Source organism: Megascapheus bottae, chromosome 9 (genome assembly GCF_031878675.1).
Source record: "Megascapheus bottae isolate mThoBot1 chromosome 9, mThoBot2.hap1, whole genome shotgun sequence".
Taxonomy (NCBI): Eukaryota; Metazoa; Chordata; class Mammalia; order Rodentia; family Geomyidae; genus Megascapheus; species Megascapheus bottae.
This window is the reverse complement of record NC_143517.1, coordinates 8130481-8144718: the sequence shown is the minus strand read 5'-3', so window position 1 is coordinate 8144718 and position 14238 is coordinate 8130481. Positions and strand designations below refer to the sequence as shown.

Below are 14238 nucleotides of genomic sequence, written 5' to 3'. Positions count from 1 at the left end.
GATGCCCTTTATCTATAAAGATATCCTGGAGATCTGTGATCCAGAAATAAGTTAGTTAGATCAAGTGTAACAAAGTACCTTATAAAAAGGGAAGTATTAATTTGAAAACATTCCATTATCAATGATGACACTATTTAAAAATATGAGTTTTAGCAAGTGTTGCTAAACCTCATATAGAGATATACCTATAGATATATAAGCTTATATCGCTGTAGACATACCTTGGAGAAATAGCATCTTAAATATGAATTGACTCTCAGTAGACACTATGTTGAAAATGGACAGGGATGAGAGGGGAAAAGTGAGTGAGAGTGAAAGAAGAGGTGACATTGTCCCAAAAGAAATGTTCTCATTACCTGGCTTAATGAAACTTTAACCCCACTGCATATAAGTTTTCTAATAACTATTTTATCGTGAAAAAAGATAATTTGCCCTACGAAATGATTCATTTGGACTGCAAGTGTAATGGAATGACTTTACTACTTTCTACCTACCATTTTATTTACAAACTGTTGCTTTCTTTACTCAGCATGGATATAATAGTGGAAACCACCGTTTTATTTGGAAAATGTCTATACTACTTTGTAGAAGCTTTCGTTTTTAAGATAATTCCCCCGAAAAGAAAGAATGTGGCTGGAGAGATTGTCCTTATAACAGGAGGTGGAAGTGGACTTGGGAGACAATTGGCCATCCATTTTGCCACCTTGAAAGCCACTGTAGTTCTTTGGGATATTAATGAAGAAGGCAATATGGAGACATGTAGACTGGTCAAAGAGAAAGGTGGTGTGAATGTCTTTGCCTATACCTGTGACTGCAGCAAAAGGCAAGAGGTCTACCAAGTTGCTGCTCAGGTAAGCTGACTGATGCCCCAAAATACTGCATCTCATACTCACTTTTACAAAAATAGGATGTCAGAAGCTTCCCCCAACATCTCTTCATCTTTATTTTGCATGTCTTCTCAGCTGGGCACCAGTGATTCACATGTATAATTTATAATTAATATATTATATATTCAATTTACATAATGCTTATAATTTTAGCTTCTCAAGAGGCTGATATCTGAGAATTATAGTTTGAAGGCAATCCAGGCAGGAAAGAACATGAGACCCCTCTCTCCAATTAACTACAAAAAACCAGAAGTGAAGCTATGGCTCAAGTGGTAGAACACAGCCTTGAGCAAAAAAGCCTAAGAGACAGGGTCCAGGCCCAGAGTTCAAACGCCAGTATCAGCAAAGAAAGAGACAGGAAAAGAATGAAGGAAGAAAAAAAGGAAGGAATGGAGGGAGGAAGGGAGGAAGAGAGAGAGGGAAAAAAAGAAAAAAAACAAAGATAGGCAAAAAGAAGAAAGGAAGGAAGGAAAGAAGGGAGGGAGGGAGGGAGGGAAAAGGAAGGAAGAGAAAGAAAGAAAGAAAGAAAGAAAGAAAGAAAGAAAGAAAGAAAGAAAGAAAGAGAAAGAGAAAATCATGATAACAGTATAATCATCAAATTCTGAAAACAAACTATGGAGCATAGGGTAAAAGCAATTAACACTTACGTGTGTGCATGTGTGTGTGTGTGTGTGCATACCCATCCCGGGGTTTGAACTCAAGGCGTAAGTGCTGAGCTGTTTTGTTCATGGCTAACACTGTACCACTTGAACCACAGCTCCACTTTTGGCTTTTTGTGGATACAGACAAGAATCTCACATGCTTCCCTGCTGGGTTGTCTTCAGTCCATAATCCTCAGATCTCAGCCTCTTGTATAGTTAGCCCTTGGTACCGAGCAGTGAGCCCATTTTTAAGGCAAATTTCCTGTTAGGTTTAATCCACTGGCATCTATTCTGAATTTCATGCCGAAGAAAGAAAGAAGGGAGAGAGGGCCAGATAAATAGTCTAAGAATAAGAGCTAAGATTGTGTAGTTGTCATGTACTCTATCAACCTGAGAAAGCTTCAGCCACAAATTATGTGAAGACGGTGCCATGTGCAAATCAAGAGAAGACCAGGACAGAACCTCACTGCTTTGCTGTACTCACAGCCTCCTGGGGAGAGCATAGCACAGGCAGCAGGACCACCAAGAGAAGCACAGGGGGCCCTGTGGCACACCAAGTGTGTGTACCAGGGTCACATGACTTCATTGTGTTTCCCACAGGAAAGAACACTCAGTGTGCAAACTGGTTTATAACTAGTTCATCCGAATAATTCCAGGGTGCTCTAGTATTGGGGGCTTGTCCTTGATTTCTGTTAACTGAAAACAATAATGGTTATATAGCAAGCCAGAGTGTGAGAACCCCTTATTATGCTCTGCATGTCTGAACCCAAATACAATGTTAGGAGGAGTGATTGAGAAAAGTAAATATCTAAACACACCACCTCAACTGATTGTGTGTTTGCCTCATTTCTGGCCAGGTGAGAGAAGAAGTTGGCGATGTAACCATACTCATTAACAATGCCGGCATTGTAACAGGCAAGGTCTTTCTTGACACACCGGATGACATGATAGAAAAAATTTTTGCCGTCAATACCATCTCTCATTTCTGGGTAAATCTTTCTTGTTTGATTTTCCATGGGTACGAAAATAAACCTCACACATTTCTGTAAACGGCTAACTGCCCAATGTATCCATATACCAATGGGAAAATTTTCTACCATTAGACAGTCGGGAGCTCATTCTAGCTATGTATCACCCTGTCACACAGAGTTTGCCTTTTCCTGTTCAAATCTGCAAGGAATTCCCTTTTCTCTACCCATTCCACTTTGCTCCCAAGATTTTAATTAAATTAGTCCAGAAATCTTCCTACGTTAATGCAACTTGAAATAGTCCAGCAACTGTTCGTTAGAGTTTTAACTTAGCTGTGAGTGAAACAGGAGTTTCTACAAAGGGAGGGCCTGTTCTTAAGATGGTGGTGGTCTGTGTACATGCGACCAGCAGAGGTAGAAAGGAAAAGAAGGCAAGAGGAAATATAGCCAATGTATATTGCGTGCTTCCTCTGCACCTGGCTGTTGTCAGCGGCATATATAGCCGTGGTACTCTTTATTCTCATGCTACAGATAAGCTAACAAAAGTCCAAACTATCCAAACAAATTCCTCAAGATAAAGTACCTGCTAACTGGTGGCCCAGTGTTATAAAGGGAAGAAGGGAGAGAGGAAAGATTCTTTGCAGAAGGGAAATTCGGAGTTATGTCTTAGGAGTAGTCTCCCCTGGTGTGGAGTAGCTAAACAGCATTGTTCATGCGATTCAGAATCCCATTGTACAACTTCTTAAAGATAATTTCTAATTACAAAATAACTAAAAATAATAACAACAAAGAGAACTGACTTTGACAATGGAAATATTCTCCATCTGTCTCTGCACACATTGGATCCTCCCAAGTTTCTGATTAAACCCTAGAGCCCCTTCTCCAAGCTGTTCTTTCTCTTGTTTCTCTTGCTTCACAAAGGAGTTTCCTCACATTTGTCAGCCGTTTCGGTGTCACGGGTCTACTTGTATATTGTGTGTTGCTTCAGTTGCTGGTTTTTAATCATTTATACAGTTAACAGTAAAACTGTGTGTCACACAAGCCTTCTTAGTCTATATCAGCACATTTGGACACATGCTTGTGAGTGACAGCTCAAGTCAGAGAATTGACTTCTAGCTGAAAATTGTGGAATCTCCACTTACCGCTAGAATTGGGGAGGCTACAGGTTGGAGGCTTGGCTCAAATGGTAGAACACCAGCCAATGAGCAAATTGGATACCAAGTTCATGTCTCTCTTAGACCAAAAAACAAAAACAAAAAAAACTGTACTGGGGGATATGATATTTCTTATCTATGCTACTGACGCAAACTCAGGAACTATGTCTGCACAGGTTTTGCTTACAGTACTTCTGGTGAAAAAGTTTCTTCTCTCAAATCAGCTATAGTGCCTGGCCTGCCAGGCAAGGCCTCTCTTACTAACCATGAGTCAGGAGGAGAGGCCGTGAGCTACAGAACATATATGGCTTCAGTTCCCTGGGGAAATAGCTTGTAGATATCAGTTCCACCTATTAACCATAACCATTATTCAAGAGTAGGCTTGCCCTACATTTATTCTTAAATGGAACACACCACTACTTTGGTTGCTTGCTGAAGCTCTTTAATTACATCCTGGACAAAAGAAAGCCTTGTTCTTACCATTCAAAAAGACCTTCATGTCAGCTTGCATACGTATATCATACTAAATAAAGAATTCAATCAAGGAGAAAGACAAAAAGCTTCCTCATAGACTCGTTATACACATTAATAGCAGAATTAATACACGTTAAATAGCAGAACATCAACCATATTAAGTGGCCCTCAATGATTCTATAATCCAGCCCTACCGAGTTCATGATCAGCAGTCACTGATTAAATCAATTGCAAATTGATAACCCTTAAAAAACTAATTGTATCTGTACTGAACTTGTAATTATTATTTTTTCTTTTGTAAAATTGCATTTTCTTATCAGGGTAATGTATAGAGGCGTTACAGTTACATTCATCAGATTAAACTTGCAATTATTTCCTAATACAATACAACTCTTGGCAGAGCACTGGTATTGTATTGTACATGATGTTCGTTTAAGTTGATTTAAAACATCCAGGAGAATGGATGCTGTTTCTATGCAAATAGTTCATCAATTTGTTTTAAAAACTTGAGTATCCTTGGATTGTGGTATGAGGAAAAGGATCCTGGAACTAATCCCCTCTCTGATATCAAAAAATGACTATACAGTAAATTCACTTCTTTTCAATCATACATGAGATAAGCTTTTATGTAGCCATATGCTTATCACATAAATGTCATCTCACACTGAAAAATCCATACCAATGAGTCCATTATGAGGATTTGGCTAATTATTTCAATGAAAACATGGACAAACCATCTGAGTCTTTCTATTCATGCATACAAATAGCTAATGAAATATATAAATTAATACACTTCCCCAGGAAAATGCCAATTTTTTTATATTTGATAATTTTCTTCCACATTTCCTGATGGGAGGTCCTAAAATCAGGCTGAACTAGTTAAGAAACATGGAGAAACTAAAACTACTTTATCTTCTTCTAGCATCCCTCTTCCTGCTAATGGCCACATCATGAATATTGAGTTAAGGCATTAGTTTAGATAGTTCTGTCACTTAAGAAGTGCCAAAATAAGTTGGGACTGGTGGCTCTTGCCTGTAATGCTAGGTATTCAGGAGGTTGAGATCTGAGGACTAAGTTTGAAAGCCAGCCTAGACAGAAAGGCTATGAGATGCTTACCTCCAATTAACCAATAAAAAGTTGGAAGTGGATGTTATCTGATATATTGTATATATGTTTATTTGTTTATTTGAAATAGGATGCGGAAGGGGGGAAAACAAGATGAGGGAAGGGAGTGGGGAAAGGAAATGGAGACAAAAACGTGAGAAGGGGTAACAATGATTGTTAAGAAATGTGCCATCTATCTGGTGAATATAATGTAACCTTTCTATTAATTACAATAATTTTTTTAAGTTGGAGGTGGTGCTGTGGCTCAAGTGATAGAACTCTAACCTTGAGCAAAAAGAACTCAGGAACAGCACCCAAGCCTTGCAAAAAGAAAAGAAAAAAACAGTAGTCTATTCAACATTGAACTTGCCATTGAAGCTTTACAAAAACAAGTCAGAACTGCCATGGATGACTCTGAATTTTAAGTTTTTTAAAAACATATGGATAAGTAAATATTTCTTACAGATTTATCCAACTTGATATAGTCCCCAAATCTTGAAACTATTAGCAAATAATTCAGAGCAACACAATTACTGCAATGTTAAAAGATTATCAAGGAAAAAACATTGAAAGCTTGTAGAAGTGCCTCAAGTTTACCACCATCAATCATTAACATAGGAAAGCCACCATTGGTTGCAATTCAATTAACTGAATACATCCTTGTATTCTGCATCACCTGAAATGTATTGTAGAAACAGGAATAACCTTTCTGACTCATAAGCCAGTGAGAAAAAGCACAAGAAGTTTATTTACTAGGTTCTTCCATTACGTTTTTCAGTTCATATGAATGTAGCGATAAAATCAAGTGGCTTTGAAACATCATTGAAATTATCTCACAGGTGATAAAACCAAAAAAACAAAAAACAAAAAGACCCCTCCCCAGAGATGCACAAGCATTGTTTACTAAGTTTGCCTTGCTCACATTTTACTTTGATTATGGGTAATGTGTATATCTGAATCCACATGTATTCCCTGTTAATTTCCAAGGTGCTAAAAATACAAGTCAAAATACCTCGTCAAGTAATTGCTAACTCAGCACTTATTTATATTCCTTTCACTTCTCTTTAGCTGTAAATATACATCTGGTGTGCATGAATGATATTTCTATGATCAATTCAACTTCAAAATATCCTTTAGGGGCTGGGAATTTGGCCTAGTGGTAGAGTGCTTTGCCTAGCATGCACGAAGACCTGGGTTCAATTCCTAGGTACTATATACATAGAAAAAAGCCGGAAGTGGTGCTGAGGCTCAAGTGGTAGAGCTCTAGCCTTGAGAAAGTCCAAGGACAGTGCTCAGCCCTGAGCTCAAGCCCAGGACTGGCAAAAAAAAAAGAAAGAAAAAGTTGCCAGCCAGGAGCCAGTAGCTCACTCTTCTACTCCTAATTACTCCAGAGGCTGAGATCTGAGACAGTTCAAAGCTGGCCTGGCAAAATAAAAAAGTTCATGAGACTCTTTAACTCCAATTAACTACCCCAAGTAATAGAGCTCTAGCTTTGAGCAAAAAATCTCAGGGACAGCATCTAGGCTATGAGATCAAGCCCGACTACCAACTAAAAAGAAAAAAAGTAAATATCTTGTAAGTTGAAGATGATCATTGTTAAAATTTTACTGAACTCTTCTTGTATGAGATGACATCAAAATGACATAGTTGACAACATGATGACAGGAATCATTTTGGTTTTATAGTCATGGAAAAGGAATGCTGAAAGTAGCCGGTACAGTTCTTATCTTTTGTAGTATCACAGAAATATATAATAGGGGTTCAATATTTGTTAAATGAATTAATAAAATTTATTAAAAGTAGATAATGAAATACTGACACTGTGTGCTTATGTCTTTTAGACTTGCAAAGCCTTCCTTCCCGCCATGGTTAAAGCTAACCATGGTCACTTGGTCTGTATTTCAAGTGTAGCAGGAGTAGCAGGATTTAGTGGATTATCAGGTAAGTACTTTATTCAATGTGCTTTTGGTTTCCTCCATTGACAGGACCCAGAAATTAGATAGACAGAAGCTCTTCCTGCACCAAGGAGAACATTTAGCTCTATTTATAATGTCAGTTTTCCTTTCTATAATACTATCTATAACAGCAATGTAAGGAAGGGTATTTTCCTCTGTAAGCAAGAAAAGAATATATCTATTGGCTCAGTGTTCTTCTGTTAAGAAGGAATGAGATGATTCCTACCTTTTCATTCAATATATAGAAGGGAGACATAAGAGAGGGCATTTGGCCCCATGAATGACTTTAAGCCAGAGAAATAAAAGAAGATTTCAAAAAAAAATAATTTACAGAGCTCTGTTATAACAACTCCCCACTCTGTTTCAGATTATTCTGCAACTAAATTTGCAGCCTTTGGTTTGACTGAGTCCCTCTTCTTTGAATTAAATCTGCTCGAGAAAGCTAATATTAAAACTACCATTATTTGTCCCTTTCTTATCAGAACTGGAATGTTTGATGGTTGCGTAAGCAGGTAAGTAAACTCTTTAGTAATCTTTACTCTTCTAATACTTTTCTAGTACATTCCAATTGTCATCTGTCATTTTGGAGGCTTGAAATACCAACAGTAAAATTAAAGAAATAATTGAATGCCTCATCTGGTCAAATAAAAACAAGTTATATATGAGCCAGGTGTTTTATAATCCCAACACACGCAGGAGTCTGAGGCCAGGGGACCTGTAGTTAAGGCCAACCTGGACTATGATTTCAGGTCAACCAGAGTTACATTATATAACTTGTAAGCTCCAACCCTGAAAGCCTCACAGGCACTATCACATAGAACAAAGAGAAGTTTACTGTCAGCAAAGACACTGACAAAGCCAATTCACACAGGGAGAAAAGGTGCCTGTTTTATTCTGAGGCAATTACTTATCATCTAAGGGGGGGCAGGAATCCTAGGAGACTGGGACCTGGTATGGAAGTGCTGGACTAGGATTTCATCATGGCAGATAAGATTTATGACACCTATCCACATAGTAGATAAGGAGTCTTGAAGCTACCCAGGCCAAAAAGTCACTCTAAAGGGATTAGCTGCCACCAAACAGGGCCATCTCAAGATAAAGAGGGGTGGAAGCTGATTATTTACTACCTCACTAAATGAGCCCAGTGTTGCCTAGGAGATGGGAATACTAAGGTATGGCAAGGAGGCTGTTGCACTAACAAAATCTGTCGCAAAGTAACTAATTTTTTTCAATGCAAATAAAGTTAAAATGTATTTAAAGATAATAGTATAATTGCACGGTTTTGTGCTGAAAATATAACTGAAATACTAATCTGAAGAGAAAAACATAATAGTCTGATAAAGAAAACTTTTTCAAATATTTAGCCTTGTGGAGCTGATCTTTATGTGTGTGTATGTAATGAACTCAGGGCCTGCACACTGCCCCTGAGCTCTTTACAGCAAGGTGTGAGTTCTACCACCTTGATCCACAGCTCCACTTCCAGTTTTTGTGTGGTTAACTGGAGATAAGAGTTTCAGGAGGCTTTTCTGCCAAGGCTGGCTTAGAACTATGGTCCCCAGATCTCAGCCTCCTGAGTAGCTAGGATTACAAACATGCAAACATGAGCCACCAGTTCCCAGAGAGCTGATCATTTTCTTTTCTTGAAAAGCAACACAAATATCACCAAAGATAAAATATTTTAAGACTAATCTATTCAGGAAAGTATTGCAAAGGGATATTTTACATGTGTTAAGTTTGTCTAAAAAAGTTTAAAATAAAATATAAATGGTGTACGAGTGATTTTTACAAAAATTAGAGTATATTGAAAGTATATATTTAATAAGAGGACTGGTGTGATTATTTCAATGGTTAGAAAATGACCTGACAGGGCGGGGAGTTTGACCCAGTGGTAGAGTGCTTGCCTAGCATGCACGAAAATCTGGATTTGATTCCTCAGTACCATATACATAGAAAAAAACAGAGGTGGTGCTGTGGCTCAAGTGGTAGAGCTCTAGCCTTGAGAAAGCCCAAGAACAGTGCTCAGGCCCTGAGTTCAAGCCCTAGGACTGGCAAAAAAATGAAATGACCTGACATGATCCACGATATGTATCAGCCACATGTATAGGAAAGATTAAGAACCAACACAAAAGCTGGCAAAAGACAATGAAGCATTAGAGTCCACTGAAGCTATGAAATTAAACAAATTTCCAAAAATAGGTGGTAAGATTTTTGTGTTTGCCCGTCCTGGGGCTTGCACTCAGGGCCTGGGCATTGCCCTTGGGCTCTCTCAAAGGCTAGTGCTCCGCTACTTGAAAAACAACACCACTCTGGCTTTTTCTGTGGTACCAAGGAATCTAACCCAAGGTTTGGTGCCTGCTAGGCAAGCACTCTACCACTAGGCCACGCTCCTGGCCTCAAGGTGGTAAGATTTTGAGGGAAATTTTTCTACCAAAGAGACTCTCTAGGTAGATACTGACCAGGTCAAATTTTACAATCATTTAAAATCTCTGGAGATTTATCAACGAGTGTACCAAAATCAAGAAACCTTATTCAGCAAAACCTGTGTGAACTCACAGGGCACTGGGAAGCCATGGCATTTGAACTCAGTACTGCACCCATGCCTTCTGGGATAACCATTTCAATGAACACGGCAACGAAATTACTCTTCTACTTCCCCTGAGCTCTCAAGGGTGGAAAAGCCACTCTGTGAAGCTCGACTGCAGGTAGGCACTGGAAGATCCCATCAGCTTTATGTAGTAGAAGGCCGATAATGAGTGAGTAACACGATCCATGTTGTGCTGCCTCCTTATCCAATTCCCATTGGTTAGGGAAGATCTGGAGAGAGGCCCGTGGTGAAGAGATCAATTCTTTTTTTCTAGAACAGATTGTAGCTATAAAATCTCCAGTTAAGACATGTGTAGTGGCTCACACCTGTAATCCTAGCTACTCAGGAGGCTGAGATCTGAGAATCCCAATTCAAAGCCAGCCATGAGACTGTGAGACCATGAGACTCTTATCTCCAATTAAGTACTAGAAAACCAGAAGTGGTGCTGTGGCTCAAGGGGTAGCCTTGAGCTAAAGAGCTCAGGGACAATGTCCAGGCCCAGAGATCAAGCACCATGATTGACCACAAAAAAAAAGTTGAATTATAAGTTAGAGCATTCATACCAACAGCCTTCCAGCCTCTGAACTATAGAAAGCCTATTTGAGATGGTGGTGGCAGCTAGATGGCAGCACTTGTTCCTAACATCCACCGCCAAGGTTCATATCTGTATTAACAGAGTCCATTTGGATGAGATAGTCAGAAAAAAGTTATCACCCTCATAATACAGGTGGAAGTTTAAGCCTCCACCCTCTACCAAATGGAGATCAAAGTCATACTGAGACAGCCATCTCTCAATCTCTGCCCCAGCACCTGAGTTTACTTGGATAAGACCAGTGAACAGACTACTGGAAAGAAAAGCACAACCATTTAGCAACCTGGGGGGGGGAGGGGAGAAGGGATCAGAGAAGGTTTAAAGGCTGGCTATAATATAAGAAGGAACAAATGATGTACATTCTAACATATAAGTAAATAGTGAAAATCTAAAGACAAATCAATACATCTAAAATCTAATTCTTTGAGAAGATTGACAAAATTAATGAAACTTCAGATAGAATGAAAAACAAAAAAGGAAAAGAAAATAGTCCAATTAGTAAACGAGAATAAAGAGACACTGCTGGAGGTATGGGATATAACAAATATGAATATTCATAGAACAAAAAACTTGACTTTGATGAAATGGAAAAGTTTGAAGGTCCATAGGCCTGAGTCAAACTACTTGCAAAGGAAATCAAAACTAGAAATGAAATGTTCAACTAGTAACCTAAAAATAATTCCATATCCAGACAACTTCCTGAGAAAATCTATTTGACATCTGAAAAGGGATTAAATATCAATTTTTTGAAAACTCTTCCAAAATTAGATAAGGACTGAACATTTTACAACTCTCTTGATGAGGGTAATATTACCTTGATGCTAAAACCAGAAAAATATCACAAGGGGAATGTAAAATACAGACCAATAATATCCACTAATTTTGGTTCAGTTTACAGGTCCATATTGCAATCACTTATCTCTGTGTGACAATCAGTGCTCATGATAACAAAAATAATGTAATTTTTGTCATTTCAGGTACTTTTATAATGTAATTTTTATCATTTCAGGTTCCCTCTCCTGTTACCTATACTGGAACCGAAGTATGTAGCCCAAAAGATTATAGATGCTATTTTAGAGGAAAAAGTTTATTGCATTTTACCCAAGTTTGCAAGTGTTCTATTGCATCTTAAATAGTAAGTTAAAAATGATTAAATATTCTTTGGGTTAGTTATGAACAAACTCTCTAATCACTGCTATAACTGCTGCTTTTTTAAGGATAGAAGGAAGAACTTGATAGTGAAGGGTAATATATAGGCATATTAATAGTGGTCTTGGCAACTTCAAATCTTGGCAAACTTAGTGACTATTTAGACCTTGCAGAGCAAGGCCTCAGTGATCCAACATAGAAACAAAACAAATAACACAAATTCTTTGGAAGGTTTGGGGTTTTAGGTTGCTGTTTAGGGATTGTTTTTGTTTTATTGGTGATTTTGTTTTACTTGATATTTGCTTTGGGTCTTGTTTGGGGGAAGTTGCCTTGTTTTGATTTGGAGGACTGTGCTGTGTAACCAGTTGTGCTGGCGTCAACCTCACTATGTGGCATAGGCAGGCTTCAAACTCACAGTCCTCCTGCTTCAGCCTCCAAAGTGCTATGATTACAGGCAGGATCCACCACACAAAATCCTTTTGGTTTTAAGCAATTATTTAATTTATTAATGCAGGATTTTTTTAAGTCTATGTGTTTCTGGAAAGAATACTAAACATTATTTGTCAAAAATTCAACATTTCAGCCTGGCACTGTGGCTCACACCTGTAATCCTAGCTCCTCAGGAGGCTGAGAACAAAGTAATGGGGTTCAAGGCCAGCTGATGCAGGAAAAGTTATCATACTCTTATCTCCAATTAACTACTGGAAAACCGGTAGTAGAATTGTGAGTCAAAGTGATAGAGCACTAGCCTTAAGAAAAGAGCTCAGTGATAGCACCCAGACTCTAAGTTCAAGCCCCATAACTGGCCAAAAAAAAAATCAACATTTTATTTAACTTCCTAGAAGCCCATACAATGAGATGTGGAGTATGTGTGGGAAAATTCTGCCCAGGTTCACATGTAACCTTTATGGAGTATATACTGTACTAAAAGCCTCACATGAATAATATTCATTTAAGAAAACCCAAGATCTAAAAATAATTAGTAATTTTTGCATGGCTAAATAGTAAAATATACTGGAATAAAGTTTCAAACCCAAGTTTCCATCCTGCTTATAGAGTTGGAACTTTTCATATTAGCATATCTTCCTCCCCTACTATACATACAGATTGCCTTCCCTGACCCAAAATACTTAAGGCCAGAAGTGTTTTAGATTTTAGATATGTTCAGACTTGGGGCTATTCTGCATATCATTTGCATCATGACCATGTGGTTTTGCATAATGTTTACACAACGAAATTCATTTTTTTCTGTGTACCTCACATACCTTAAATTGGAAGAAACATCATATACTCTGTTCTATCCATCTGTAGCTGGCCTGAGAAAGGCCCTCAGCACATGAACCCATCATACTTGTCCTTACCTTCCCTATCAACCAAGACACAGGTAACTAGCCATACTGCATGTTCTCTGAGGGAAGAATAAATTTTCTGAATGTCTCCTTCTTCCTGTTCCTGCCAAGAATAGGCTCTAACATATAATAAGCATGGAAAACATGTGTAACAAGTTGGGTTGAAAAGAACAAGGCTGAAGTAAGCAGAAATGATCAGCAATCCTTGCATCAGGAACTGATGCAAGGATTCTACATTTCAGGCGCATATTGAACTAGTCAATGACACATTTAAAACTATGGTTTGGAATTGCTTCCTCATTATTAGCCTATATGTAGTCTTCTTAAATGGTCTGGTTTTCTTCCTAGTTTTCACTACTGTCTCTTAGTCTATAAGTAAAAGTATATGCAGAAAATTAGGGGCCAATTGGACTGTCAAGACCACAAATGATTCTAAAGTGATGTCAAAAGCAATTGTCATTGGGGTTGAGGACCCTGTGGCTCTCAGCTGTGACACAGTAGCACCCTCTGTGATTCTTCCCATAAGTGCCACACAAAACAGATCGAGTGTGAACTCAATCTTCTTCTCAGAAGAAGCCATCACTTTGACTGATTGTAAGTTTTTCTCTGTTTTTCTCTAGCATAATGGCTCCAAAAATGACACTTGCCCTATGTAAGTACTTTGGAGGGGAGGCTTTCATGGCTGCTTTCAAAGGGCATATGAAACCAAATACACTTCAACCTGAAACTGGGGAGAAACACCAATAGCTCAAGCTTCAAAAGTGGTAATCAAATAAAAATATTAAACGATTAACTATTTGGAATTCCTCCTAACTCTGAAAGCACATAAAGAATTGCAGAAGTCATTCTCTGAAGAAGAAACAAAAATGGCCTATAGACACATGAAGAAATGCTCGACATCCCTGGTCATAAAAGAAATGCAAATCAAAACAACTCTAAGATTCCACCTCACTCCAGTTAGAATGGCCAGGATCAGGAAAACTAATAACAACAGATGCTGGAGGGGATGTGGCCTGGAGGGATCCCTACTACACTGTTGGTGGGGGTGCAAACTCGTTCAACCACTATGGAAAGCAGTATGACAGTTCCTCAAAAGACTAAACATAGAGCTCCCCTATGACCCAGCAATTCCACTACTTGGCATTTACCCAACCGTCCAGAAACAAGGGCATACTAAATGCACTAGCACAATGATGTTCATTGCAGCACTATTTACCATAGCAAAGATATGGAACCAAGCCAGATGTCCCTCAGTTGATGAGTGGATCAACAAGATGTGGTATTTATACACAATGGAATTCTATGCTGCTGTCAGAAAGAACAACATCGCCCTATTTGTAAGGAAATGGAAAGACTTAGAAAAAAATCATATTAAGTGAAG

At 38.4% G+C, this 14238-nt stretch overlaps 1 protein-coding gene across 1 annotated transcript; it reads left to right on the top strand.

Moving 5' to 3' along the window:
• The first annotated feature begins 530 nt into the window (after nucleotides 1–530).
• Nucleotides 531–13604, top strand: LOC150058755 (short-chain dehydrogenase/reductase family 16C member 6-like). Its single transcript, XM_090338638.1, has 6 exons — nucleotides 531–851; nucleotides 2386–2517; nucleotides 7070–7187; nucleotides 7551–7695; nucleotides 11369–11494; nucleotides 13478–13604. The coding sequence occupies exons 1-6, from the start codon at nucleotides 531–533 to the stop codon at nucleotides 13602–13604; spliced, it is 969 nt and encodes a 322-aa protein (XP_090194764.1).
• The last annotated feature ends 634 nt before the right edge of the window (nucleotides 13605–14238 follow it).